Below are 13,286 nucleotides of genomic sequence, written 5' to 3' on the forward strand. Positions count from 1 at the left end.
GCCAAATAAACCATCAGCTTCATGGGTACCTATAAATGTTATATTCTGCAGATTAGGGAACAAAACTTTAATGTTTTGAAAACTCGAATCTATCTTTACTAACGAAAGTGGTTAGCGCTTGCTTATTTTGATATTTAAGTAATATTTCAGAAAATTTTTTACATTATTAATACAAAAATTGAATATTAAGAAATACACCTAATACAGTGTGTCGCATTTAAGATCAAGACACCTTCATATTTTCGTTATTTATGGAATGTAAAAACTGGATAAATTGATAATTTAATAGTGTTACGTATTTAAATATTTCAATAAACTTGTAATAATTTTGAGTAAAGACCAAATTAGTCTTTACTCAAACAGGCTTTACAAATCTATCTTCATGTTGATGGTGACCCCGACGTGATCAAAGATTGAAGTGAAGAATGTTAAATACAATTTTCTTACCTGAATGCCCATGATACATATGTGTACCAGCAATTCCAGCAATAAACTTATATTGATATGTTGTACCCGGTAAAATTGGACATTGTGTTATAAATGGTACTCCATCCATCCATGGACTTCCATTTTGATGAGCACCATGGAAATGTATTGTTGTACTATCGCTTTCAAAACTATTATGAACATTAACGATAATTGTATCGTTCAGGCAAACCTTTATACAAAAAATTATTATTTTCAATTTTTTCCAAATACAAAAATTATCCAGCGGGCTCCCGGTAATCTGATTCCTGACTAATCCGGCGTCCCCTCTAACTCGACTATTATTTTTGTATTGAAGTATGATTTACATTTCAGAATAGAACATATAGAATCTGATTATTGGATTCGTGATTTGTCGGATTACAAGGTAATCTTTTGTAACAAATTTCGGACTATACGGGGTCATAGGCAGTACTCTATATTCCGACAAATGTGATAGTCCGACACTGTACTGAGGTCGTGTTATGATGCCATTATAAAATAGTAGTTGTTGATATAAAGATCTCTTAAAGAGCTTGAACCCTGTTAATTTGTAATATGACTAAAGTGTGCATTATGATGTCTGATGAAGACCTAATTAATAAAAAAAGAAACGTTACTGAAATAATAATTGTGGTATAATTATTAAACAAGACCTTGCCTACTTTCCTGCAAATAAATTTATATTATATTTACCAAAACTGCTGGTCCAGGTATCTGATAATTTACAGTTGTTATTAGCCGTTGTTTACCACCAGCCGTCACACAAAGTGGATTTTCACAATCAGTTTGATTAAATGGACAATTTCCACATTCTGTTGACATTGAGCTGTAAGTAGCTACAGTAAAATCGTACGTACATACTTTGTTCTCTCCGTATTTACATTCTCGGTAACATTCATGGTCATGGCCATCTAAAAAATCAAAATTTATTAGAGCTATAAATTGACTCCATAAAATTAACTATCCATCAGACCCGAAATTAAAAAACTGGAAAAATTAGGTATATTTTAGTTAATTATTTATTACTGAATTTTATGGAATTATATAAATTTGAAATAATTTAAGCTTAAATTTTACCTTTTGAAAAAGAATCTTGAACTGTTTTAAAAAATTCGAGCTTTGCAAGATCACCATGCTTTAAAAAAAAACATAATTATTTAATAATTTATAAGAATTAAATATTTTGATAATACACAATGGAGATTCTTCATTTTAAGTTAGGAAATTCCTGAAATATTCAGCCCTATTGGTTGTGAAATTTTTTGGAAAAATTTAATTTAGAGAATTTATGGCGTTTTGAAGTCATATTAGGTAGCCCTTATATTTAAGGGATAAAAAAATCTTCTTTTTTTTCGAAAATCCTAGAGTAAAAAGGGCATTAATTTAAAAATGAAAAAAGTACTCACTGCTGGAGTTCCATTAACAATAAACACCGATAAAGTACAAAATACAAAAATTACAAACTTAAAGAACATTTTAATTAATAATTAATTAACAAATTTTGTATATAGAATTTAGTTTTTATATTTTATACGGGCAAATTTTGAAATTATTAATTTTGGGGTGGGAACAATAAAAAAAAAGTTGATTAAACCTTATCACACATGAGCTTTACTTTAGATACATAGATGAGTTGTTAATTATAGTTAATATACTTAGTTTAGTCAATATCAAGAGATAACATCGATTGATTTTTCAACATATTGATTTTTCTTTATAAATTTATACTTTTAAAATATATAAGTTTTATGGAAATTTTCTATTTTGTAACTCTTTACAGCGTAATATTGATAAATTGGAGCTTATATTTTGAAATGATTCTTAGAAAGTTTTACTAAACATCATTTTAAATTAATTATCTTTAACATTTAAAAGATTTAACAAAAATATATTAATATTAACAAAAAAAAATTAATTTTTATATACAAGGAAATCAGAGGCGGATTACAAATTTGGCCGGCTACAGGCAGTTTTGGAAATTATCGTTTTAAAAAATTTATAGAATGTACATTCAAATAAAATTATTGTAACCTTTATTATCTCAATTTTACAAAATATTTTACTAACAAAAAGAATTGTTGCGGATTATGATTATAGTTTAATCAATACATATCTCAATGGAAAAATTTCTCTGTTACTGCATTACCTTTATAAGTTATAGTGTATAGTGTGGACGTACCTTAATAGTATTTAGTAATTCTCATTAATGTCCTTAGTATTGTCTAGACATTATAGGTAGTACTAGTAGGTATTATTAATAGATAGGTAGACTGTAAACAGAAAACAATATAGTACAGTACCGGAACAATAGTGCTAAAGATTCAACTGCAATCATCTACTGTTGATTGCAGTTGGTAGTCAGCTAGTGCTAACATTACTAACAGCTGTTAAATGAAAACTTACTTACAGCTGCAGAAACGAAGCACTGAAGTTCGAACAGTAAGCCGGATTTGAATTCGGTTTTCTGCATTCAATTCGTTAGAGCGTCCTGAAATTTTGTGACCTAAATTGATTTATAAGAAATTAAAGACATGCAATTTGCATAAATAATATACAATTTATAATTGCATTTTAAATAGTGGTGAAAACAAATCCAAACTTGTAACTCAAGGATTTTCGGAGTCGCTGAACACGAAATTTCGCGTCAGAATTGGTCTCCGAGGTACCTGGTGCTCGGGGTAAACGGAATCCTCGGCGTCTCCGGGAGTTTTTGGACAATTCGTTATATAATCTGTCCAAACTCGTTACTCGGAGTTGCTGAACACGAATATCGCGACAGAATCGGGCACCAGATACCTAGTGCCTAGAGTACCTTAAGTAATCTAAGCATCAGGTATCTGGTGTCCGAATCGAAAAAGTAGAAAAAGATACGAAATTATTATTATAATTCAATAGAAGGTACTATTCTTTTCTATTTAAACCGAGATATTAAAATAGATATTTAAACTTATATCTCGTAATTCTCTCACTCGCTCTAAAAAAATGTATCAAGCTTGCTAAAACGTATCTATAGTCTAAAATGATGACGGTTACTATAGTAACTATGGTAACCGTCTTATATGTATATAAATAAAACATCCCATACGTAGATGAAATACAAGTGATGAAATTTTTTATTATTATCATTTTAAAATTATTTTTAATGTTCAATAATGATGATAATACAGTGACTAGACCATACTATACCATATTAGACAAGACTAGACAGTTTAAAACCATCTTATATATATACTTACAGGGTGTTCAATAAATGCCAGACTATTTTTAGACAAAATGAGTCTCCATGTTAAAAAATGTGTTTAAGTAATGTTGAGCTTGAATATAGTATATAAAGTTATAATTATTAAGTCGCCCTATTAGCCAATTCCGTCCGCGGTATGCTTAGGGTAGCGGGTTCGATTCCCGCCGTCGCAACAAATTGTATTTAATTAATAATTGTGATGAGCTGGTGTAGTGCATGGTATATGCATGAAGAAGGTGTACTCAGCCTCTGGAATGAGCTGATAAATAAAATTATCAGCGGAAGGGTGGTAAAACACATACATGGTATCACAATGGACAGTTTGGCCTATGTGTCCTTCGTGGACAGCCAATATACCTAACCTATAATTCATAATTTGAAAATTTTTTAAAATATTACACTTACACTAAAGATATTATCACTTGCATGTTTTAACATGTAAGGTGGTAATTTCTTTTTGAACCACCCTGTATAAAAGCTACTTAATATAGTCTGTATTATTATAGCTATGCCAAAAAAAAAAGGTAGGATGAATAAGGTGGTTGTAATTATTATTATTAAAGGTACTGGAACCTTATTTAATTTTATTAATCATTTGTTACTTGATTTGATTACATTGAACTTTGAACTTCTTTCAAAACATCATCAAAATGATATTGTAAATTTTATACAGTGTGTCACATTTAAGATGAAGACACTCTCATATTTTTGTTATTTTTAGGAACATCGATTTGATTTGAATGTCGATTTGCACAGTCATACAGGATGATGGGTTACATTTTTAAGATATTTATCCGAAACCATGGGTGTCTTCATCTTAAATGTGTACATAACTGTATAACATGAATAATATAAAGTGGTGCTTAAAAATATTACAATACAATACTCTTGGTACTCAAAAATACCACAATCCTCATGTTTATTGTTTACGGACAATACTTGAAAAATAGTATTTAAATTTATGTTTTTAAAATTTATTTTGCCGTTTATTTTGAAAATGACTCCTGTGATAAAACTCTTTGTAAAGAGTAATTTTGATCCAAAAAAAAATCTTCTATCTGGGATATGGCCCGAAATTTTAAGATTTTAATCGATCTTAATATGTACTCGGTTTTGTATATTTTGGGACATTTTAACCTTGTAAAGTCAGTTTTACTAAAACAAAACTGAAACAAAAAAAATTTTTGTGATCTAATGGTTTTTTAAAAGTGTCACCCACTGCTTTTCGAACGAAATGATCAGGCAACCCTGATAGAAGGTACATGCATTATAAATATCTTATTTAAGATGTGTCTACTCTCACTCTCATTGGTCTCAATCTCAAATGATTCTGTGTCTGTGTCTGTCTGATGTAAATAATTTGTTAGTTCAATACACCTTCAATAGTTTATATTTTATGTTTGTAGTTAGTCTACCCTTAGTACATGAATGGTTGTTGTATGCGCTATGCGCACCCTTATACACTAAAAACATCCCCTTCTAACATTACATTATCTGTATCTGTATTGTATAACTTTTAGCTTTCAACTTTCATTTTTGCAAAAATTTGTAATAGAAAGTTATTGTAATGAAGTCAAAACAAGTGAAAACAAACAATTGTCACATTACACATGCATACATGTCACACATATATAACTGATATACCCATATAATACATACTATACAATTTGTTAAACTTTTGTTCTATCTCTAACGGTTTACAAGATGAGTCCTACGGACCCAAGACCCAATTGACCTATGCTGCTCAGTTACGAACTCGATCTTACTTTTTACGTCCTCAGCAAACTATAAAAATTTCAGCTTGATATCTCTTTTCGTTTTTGAGCTATCGTGATCATAGACGGGCAGACAAAGTACCGGAAATGGACTAATTAGGTGATTTTATGAACACCTATATCAAAATTTTGCTCATAGCATCAATATTTTTAAGCGTTACAAACTTGGGACTTAACTTGTTACTCGAGAGGTTTTAGAGTAGCTGAACACGAATATTGCGGCAGAATCGGGCCCCAGGTACCTGGGAGATCAATTCTGTCGCGATATTCGTGTTCAGCGACCACAAAAACCCCCGAGTAACAACTTTGAAATTATTTTCCTTACTATTAACTGAATTGTGAATTTTGTATATTTACGGTTAATTTAAAATGCAATTATAAAATGATTAATTATTTATGCAAATTGCATATTTTTAATTTCTTATAAATCAATTTAGATCACAAAAGTTCCTGACGCTTTAACAAATCGAATGCAGAAAACCGCATTCAAATCTGTCTTACTGTTCAAATTTTTCAAAGCTGTTGTGGAATAATTTGTAGGGTTTTTATTACAATATTTGTAAAATGTAACAACATCACAATAAACATATAAACAAAATATTAGCACGTGGTTTTTACACGTCTAAACAAGACATGTATAAGTACTGTAAGGTCAACAGTCGTAGGTCTGTAGCTGAAGCTGTAGGTAGACTGACATGTGTACAGTGTACTGTAGTCTGTAGTTGTAGGTCGTATACCTTTTTAATGTAAAACCTTTTAAAAACAGTCTTGTTGTCATAACTAAACATGAACTTGGACTTGAAACTTGTGTGTAAAACTTAAAAACATGTGCTTTATTATTTATCACCATTGTTAATTAACAATCATCATTTTAAAATTTAAAAACAATGTTAATGTTTGTTGTGTAATTATTTAAAAATATTTTTTTTATTAAAATTATTAATTAATTTTACATAAATCTTTAAAAACGTCAATCGATACAAATGAATTTTTTAATAGCACGTGGTAAGCAAAGCACGAAATTTAATTTATATTTTTAAAAATATTTATCTTTAATTTAAAAGATATTTAGCGACCCTATATACTACTGGACCCGCCAGACGTTGTCCTGCAAGAATGTTGGCTTGTTTGCTACGTAATCCTAATTTTTTTTTCTAAAATAAAAGTAGCCTAAGTAACTCCTTATAAAATCAGCTATCTGCCAGTGAAAGCTCCATCAAAGTCAGTGCAGTCGTTTCGGACGTTGTAACGCTTGAACGCTGGCTTGTCTGCTACGTAATCCTTCTTTTTTCTAAAATAAAAATAGCCCAGGCTAATTCTTATAACATTACCTATCTGCCAGCGCAAATCTCTTCAAAATCAGTCCAGCGATTTCGAAGTTTAGTCGTTACAGGCAGACAAAAATAAAAAAAAATATTTAAAAATTGTTTTTTTTTTTGTATAAGTACCATACAACACATTAAAAAGAATTTAGTAAAAAGCTGTTATTTTGACATTACAAGCAGACACTCCAATTTTATTTATTTGTACAGATATGGAGATAAAAACACGGTATCCAAATCTATTATCACTTTCTTAAATTTATTTTCTATAACTTTGCTTATTGTAAAAATTAAATGACTTACTAATCGATTCAAATAATAATTTTATGAATTATTTGATTTACAGATAATTTAATTGTGAATCAACGACGGCGTCATTTAGCACCAATATCAGTTCCAATCAATTCCATATCATCAACAATGAACAGCAAAACAATAGACAACAATCAGAAATTTATTAAAAAACCATCACAATTAAGTATTCACATGGAGAATGCTAGACGTAGTATATCTACATCGACATCATCTTCAAAGGAAAATACAACAAAACGTTTAAATGTCACAAGTCCACGTCTATCTGGTGGGACTACATCTAATACAATTACCAAACATTTAAAAAAATCAAACGATGATCTATCATCAAGCACAACAAACTCAGATCGTGATAAACCATCTCGTAAAACAACAACAAATTCTAGTCTTAATAAAAAATCATCTTCAGAGAATTTAACTAAAATTAAAAAACGTCCATCAACTACAACCACAACGGCAACACAACGACGTGGATCTACGGAATCATCTACATCGTCTACATTAACAACACCAAGAAATCATAAACAGCTTTCAAGTCCAAGGCCATCACCAACAAAAGAACGTATTAATGAAATATCACGACGAATGGATTCTTTAACACATTTAACACGTAGCACAATAGCACGTGTTGAACAATTAGCATCTACAAGAGGTGGTGCTAGCAGTGGATCTAAAACAACACCTAGTGGTACACCTACTACTGGAACAAATAAAAAAGACTTAAATAATCAATTAGATAGTAAATTATTGATGACTGATAAACAATTAATTAATTTAAATAATAAAAATAATAATAATAATATAAATATTAATATAAATAACATATCAAAAAATAATTTAATTATTAAACAAAATGGTGCTCAAACTACTCAAAAAGATATTACTAATAATGTTCCTCAATCTAGTAGCCAAAATCATTTAGTTATTATCAACAATCAACAACCTGAACAAATGACAGGAAGTGAACAAAGTAGTGGTGGTAGTAATCAACAATCAATTGCGGCAGGAGGTGCAATCAGTAACGAACAAGAAAGTGATGAAGCCGCGATACCAACAACTAGCAGCGGTAATGAAATAACATCAATTTTAAAAAAGAAATCGTTAACTGATCACCATGAAACGTCAATATTAAAACAAGTCACTACCACAAGTATGACTTCTTCAAATTCAAACACTTCCTCCTCCAAAGAAGACGCAAACTGTTCAAAACAAGCTGCACAACAACCAATATCGATATTAAAACGAAAAACATCACAAGATGAAAGTGGTTTAGTTGCGAGTGGAAGTGCTGGTGAGAATTCACATCACACTATAAATGAGTCACATTCAGCATCAGCACCGGTCACATTCTCACCATCGGTTGTTGATCCACCCACGGCAAGTCGACGTCGTCAAAGCATCTTAAAGAAACGACGAAGTTTAGATGAATCGGAAGTGTTACGCAGGCGTTCATGTAGTCCGGATGTTACAATTATTGAAGGTACCTAAATAATTCCTAGTTATTTTTAAACTAGCCGAATGTTTGTCGAATTATTCAAATTTCTTTTATCCTTTTTATCTTAAAAAACGGACCCTTTATAAAAATTGTGGCGAGGCTTTTTTTTTCTTTTTTTAGAATATCTTTAAGATGTTTATTTTATTTTTTGTTTAGGTACAACTACCGCCGATTTTCGTCCAATATTAAAACAACAACAACAGCGTCGTTCGTCATTAGAAGAAATTCGTGTTGGATCACCAGAACCCCAGGGTATATTAAAACGTAAAACTAGTCGTGGTTCAGATGACTATACAATAGCAGGTGGCTCTGTAGATGATCGATCTGTATTAGGTTCACCTGAACCCCAATCGATATTAAAACGTAAATCAGGAAGTAACTCATCTGGGGGAAGTTCAAATGTGCCTCAACATCAACACGTGTCCATTGCTGCGGCTGTTATTCTAGCTGCGGCTAGTGGAGCCGAAATTATTAATATTAATGGAGACCAAAACGAAAACGTTCGGCCAATATTAAAGAAAAAAAGTATATCCTCAGATGAGAGTCCAAATATGGTCGAAATTCTTGAACCGAAACCAATTTTAAAGAAAGAAAGGACGGAAGATTATTACGACGAAAGACCGAAGAAACCAATATTAAAAATGTCATCACGTAACCACGATTCACTAGAGTACAGTGACAATGAAACCACGTCATCTTCAACGTCACAAACTAAACGTACATCACTACGAACACGCTCTTCGGAGTCCTCTTCATCGTTTGAAACTAATTCACCCGTTCGTAAGTTAAGTAATCGAACGAGTACAGCTTCTGGCGACGATGAACTTGTGTCAATTTTAAAACAGTCTTCGTGTTCACGAGAAAGTTCACCACGTCCACGTTTATCATTTTGTAGTAGTGGTGGTGATCAACAATCATCGTCTGGATCTTTGGCGGCTTCTAAAAGCCCCCCACCTCCTCCATCTGGTAGTGATAGTACACAAAGTGAATATACATTTTTAAGACGTCCAAGCATGTCTCCCATATATCGATCACGTTCCAGTGGATCAGATTACGATGAACGATATCGAAAACGACGTACGATACATTTAGGTGAAGGAGAACGTTTTTTTGGTAAGATATTTAGAATTAAATCTTACTCTAGTGGCCTAAGTAATAATAATAATACATAAGAGAAGTTCATCAAATAGGTCCCTAGCATTTAGGTCAAGGGATTATCTGTGTCCTCTCTCCGGGTAAGGGGTACTATTTTAAAAAGATGAAGCTATAGGATTCTATGGAGGCTAGACACTACACAGAAAGTCACAGCTTCTCCGCTGGGATAACTTTCAGGATTAATGGGTCCAAGATTTCGAACCCAAATATTCTAAACTTGACGCTCTGGAGGTTGTGCTGGTGCAAATAACATGTATGGAGATTTTATCGTTCTCCATACAGGCTTTGTAAGTCTGATCATCTGACATTCCCATGTTAAGATGATGGTAGTTCGGTCAACAGCTTCCTGTAAAGAAACCCACCACCCTCCTCAATTGGGCTCCAGTGAAAGAAAGTCATTGTTAGCTATAATTATTACATGGGAAGATTTAAAGGATTCAATACTAAAAAGAAGGTGTTAGCACATTTTAAACATGTTTTAAGTTTCAATATTTTCTGGAATAATTGAGACCTTGAGCACTCTAGTCTCATGGGACCCTATCCTATAAAATATCCGAGGGAATATTTTTATTGTTGTAGTACTTGTATTGTTATAGTTTTCAAGATTTTCTGACTTATATTTCTCTGATTTTGATAATTCTTGGACAAAATTTCTTATATTTATTTTTGTATTTTAACTACCCCTTTTGATTTTCACCAAAGTTTTGAATTTTTGCACATAAAAATTAAAAAGTAGACTACTAACTGGTATCCGTGTCAAAACTATGGCGGAAAATAACGAATTTTAGAACATTTGGACATGACAGAAATTGATCTGGATTGATTTTTATTTTCCATATCAACGGACAAACATTTTTAACCAAAAAATTATCAAAAAAACAAAGTCCGTCACAAAAAAAAGCTGTGTGGAATGTAATTGTTCACTGCCATTTTTATACTTGTCAAAATTTTCAATTTAACATTTACTTTGGATAAATTTTAAAAAAAACGAGGGTGTAACATTTTGAATTTTGTGGGGTGTAAAAATAAATTATAATTTCATTGAAATTAAAATTACTGACTGTTTCATTTTGACTTTCTGGTCTCTGGTCTTCATCTTTGTAAAATGGTCACACTTCTAATATTTAAATTCAATAGCATTTACAATCAATTAGGTACGAGAAGTAAAATATTTTTGTTTTTTTTATGGCTATGGCCACTGACGTATGGGTTTCAATGCCAACGCTTTCATAAAAATAACAACATAATTTCTAAATTTTTTGTAACAATTTTTTCGGGTTTTGATTTTTTTCATGGGGGAACAAAAAAAAAGGGAAAATTCAAAATTTTTTGTGATAAAAAAGGGAGAAATATTTACAAATAAACATCGTAGGTGCGAACATCGAATATGCTAAATCTGACATAAGATTCTCTAGGTTTACTAAACTAATATTAAAATGTGTTTTTTTCTAGACGATAGTAATATTCGTTTACGACGTCAATCGATGGGTGATATGGCTGATGGCCATCAGAATGGTTCACTAGGACAACATTATGGTTCAGGCAATACTGGCAGTGGAAGTTCAATGTCTGTAGCTGAACGAATTCTACGTATGGAAACATTCTTAGCTCAAGAACAACAAACTAGTAAACATAATAATAATAATAGTAATAATGGTAACAATAGTATTCTAGTACGGCGTAGATCTAGTATACATAAGTGTAGTACGGTGCAATTACACAATAACAGCACAAATATTATGGATATTACAGCGGATCCACAGCGTGAGTGTGAAAATCAAATTAAATCGACAGTTTCATCGATGTCAACATCAGCTACAGCATCCACAACTTCATCAAAAACAATTATTAAAAAAAATAGTAATCAAAGGTTAGTGACAATATTGAGTTATTTTTATCTATATTAATTAAATATTCAAAATATAATGCCGATTTTCTACTAAACTAAACAGGCAGTTGTGTTTATGTTTTCTAAAACCTGAAAAAGTTGTGTTTATGTTTTCTAAAACCTGAAAAAAAAAACTTCAAAATTCACGATATCTCTAAAACTACTTGCCCAATCGTTAAATGAACTCGATTTTTGTAATTTTTGGGTCAAAATTACCTTATATGCAGACTTTTATCGAAATCGAAAATACCAAATATTTATCGATTTTTTCAAAAAAATCGAAAAAATTTTTTCGACTCGGAATTGGATAAAACACAGTTTGTAAGGTAATTTTAGCCCAAAAATTAAAAAATCGGGTTTACTTAACGATTGAGCTGATAGTTTTCGAAATATTACCTAAAATAACTTCAAAATTCACGATATCTCAAAAACTACTTGCCTAATCGTTAAATGATCCGACTTTTGTACTTTTTGGGTCAAAATTACCTTAAAAGCATGCTTTAACGAAATGGAGAATTCAAAATATTTATCGATTTTTTAAGGGATACATACCCCTTTGAAAAAATCGAGAAAATCTTCATATTTTAAGTAGGCTTTCCTTATTAATAAATGACTGTCAATTTTTGGAAAGTAAAGAGTACGATGATAAAAGAAGATAAAGCTCAATCCAACACCCCCCCCCCCCCCCAAATAGTTTGCAAGTTATTTAAAATAGTGTAGCAAAATTTTCGAACAGACGATCATGCAAAGTTGTCAAGTTTGCATGAACGTGTGTAGCCACCTTTATAAGTTCAACATTTAAAATAAAAGTTTGTTCGTTTTTAAAATGAAGCCCAAATGTTTACTAATAATAAAAGCCACAAATTATATTTTGTATTTCCAAAAAAATAAAAACAAATTACTGTAATGTAATGTATTATTGGTTTGGTTGACGGACCACAGACTACAAGCAATCAGTTCAGTTCGGTGTACTTAATTTGGACGCTATCCAATATTTACAAAAATAAATTTAAAAAATATGATGAACCATTTTATTTTATTTAATAACTGAATGCAACACACAAAAGGAAGCGTAATGACTCCTGTTTATTATTAGTATTTTATTAATAATAAATGTTAAAATTTTTAAATTAATTATTAAAGCGTTTACAGAAATTCATTTCGAAATAGTTAGAAACATATGACGGCTTCAGACTTATTTAGATTATTTACTATCCTTTCAAACGTCAACAAATTTATACTACTTAAAAATAAAAATTGTTTCTACGTACATTTCAAAGCTCTTGTTCTCTTGACTCCACCTTAATACAACTTCCTTATGCCTTCTTAACTATACAGGGTGTTCTCTTTTTTTAACATATACTTGAAACTCGAAAAATAACTTTCATCGATAAAATGCTTCAAAAAATGCAGGTTGTGTAAGCGCTTATCTTACGCAGACATTAAATTTGACCTAGGTTTTTCAACCTTAATGAAAAGCTCACTCTACTCAATAACTGGTAATCGATACATGAACGCTTTAAATTAGAAAGTTGTTATTGATTAAAAAAGTAACATTTTTCCGCAAATCGTACAGTTTAGGCAAAAACTGTTCCGCCATTATAAAAGCCAAGAGAATAATTTATTTGCA

General features: G+C 31.0%; 1 protein-coding gene across 4 annotated transcripts in view; it reads left to right on the forward strand.

Moving 5' to 3' along the window:
- LOC123298480 (serine-rich adhesin for platelets-like) overlaps positions 1-13,286 on the forward strand; it is a 64,711-nt gene that overhangs the window by 24,679 nt on the left and 26,746 nt on the right. For 3 of the 4 annotated variants that reach the window (XM_044880490.1, XM_044880491.1, XR_006535276.1), the window contains exons 6-8: positions 7,153-8,598; positions 8,770-9,726; positions 11,221-11,638. In XM_044880490.1, coding sequence (XP_044736425.1) covers positions 7,153-8,598; positions 8,770-9,726; positions 11,221-11,638 — 2,821 coding nt within the window. Of the gene's footprint in view, positions 1-6,466; positions 6,490-7,152; positions 8,599-8,769; positions 9,727-11,220; positions 11,639-13,286 lie in introns of those variants that run through there. The other variant, XM_044880492.1, reaches the window with a different exon arrangement.

Source organism: Chrysoperla carnea, chromosome 4 (genome assembly GCF_905475395.1).
Source record: "Chrysoperla carnea chromosome 4, inChrCarn1.1, whole genome shotgun sequence".
In the NCBI taxonomy this organism is placed as follows: domain Eukaryota; kingdom Metazoa; phylum Arthropoda; class Insecta; order Neuroptera; family Chrysopidae; genus Chrysoperla; species Chrysoperla carnea.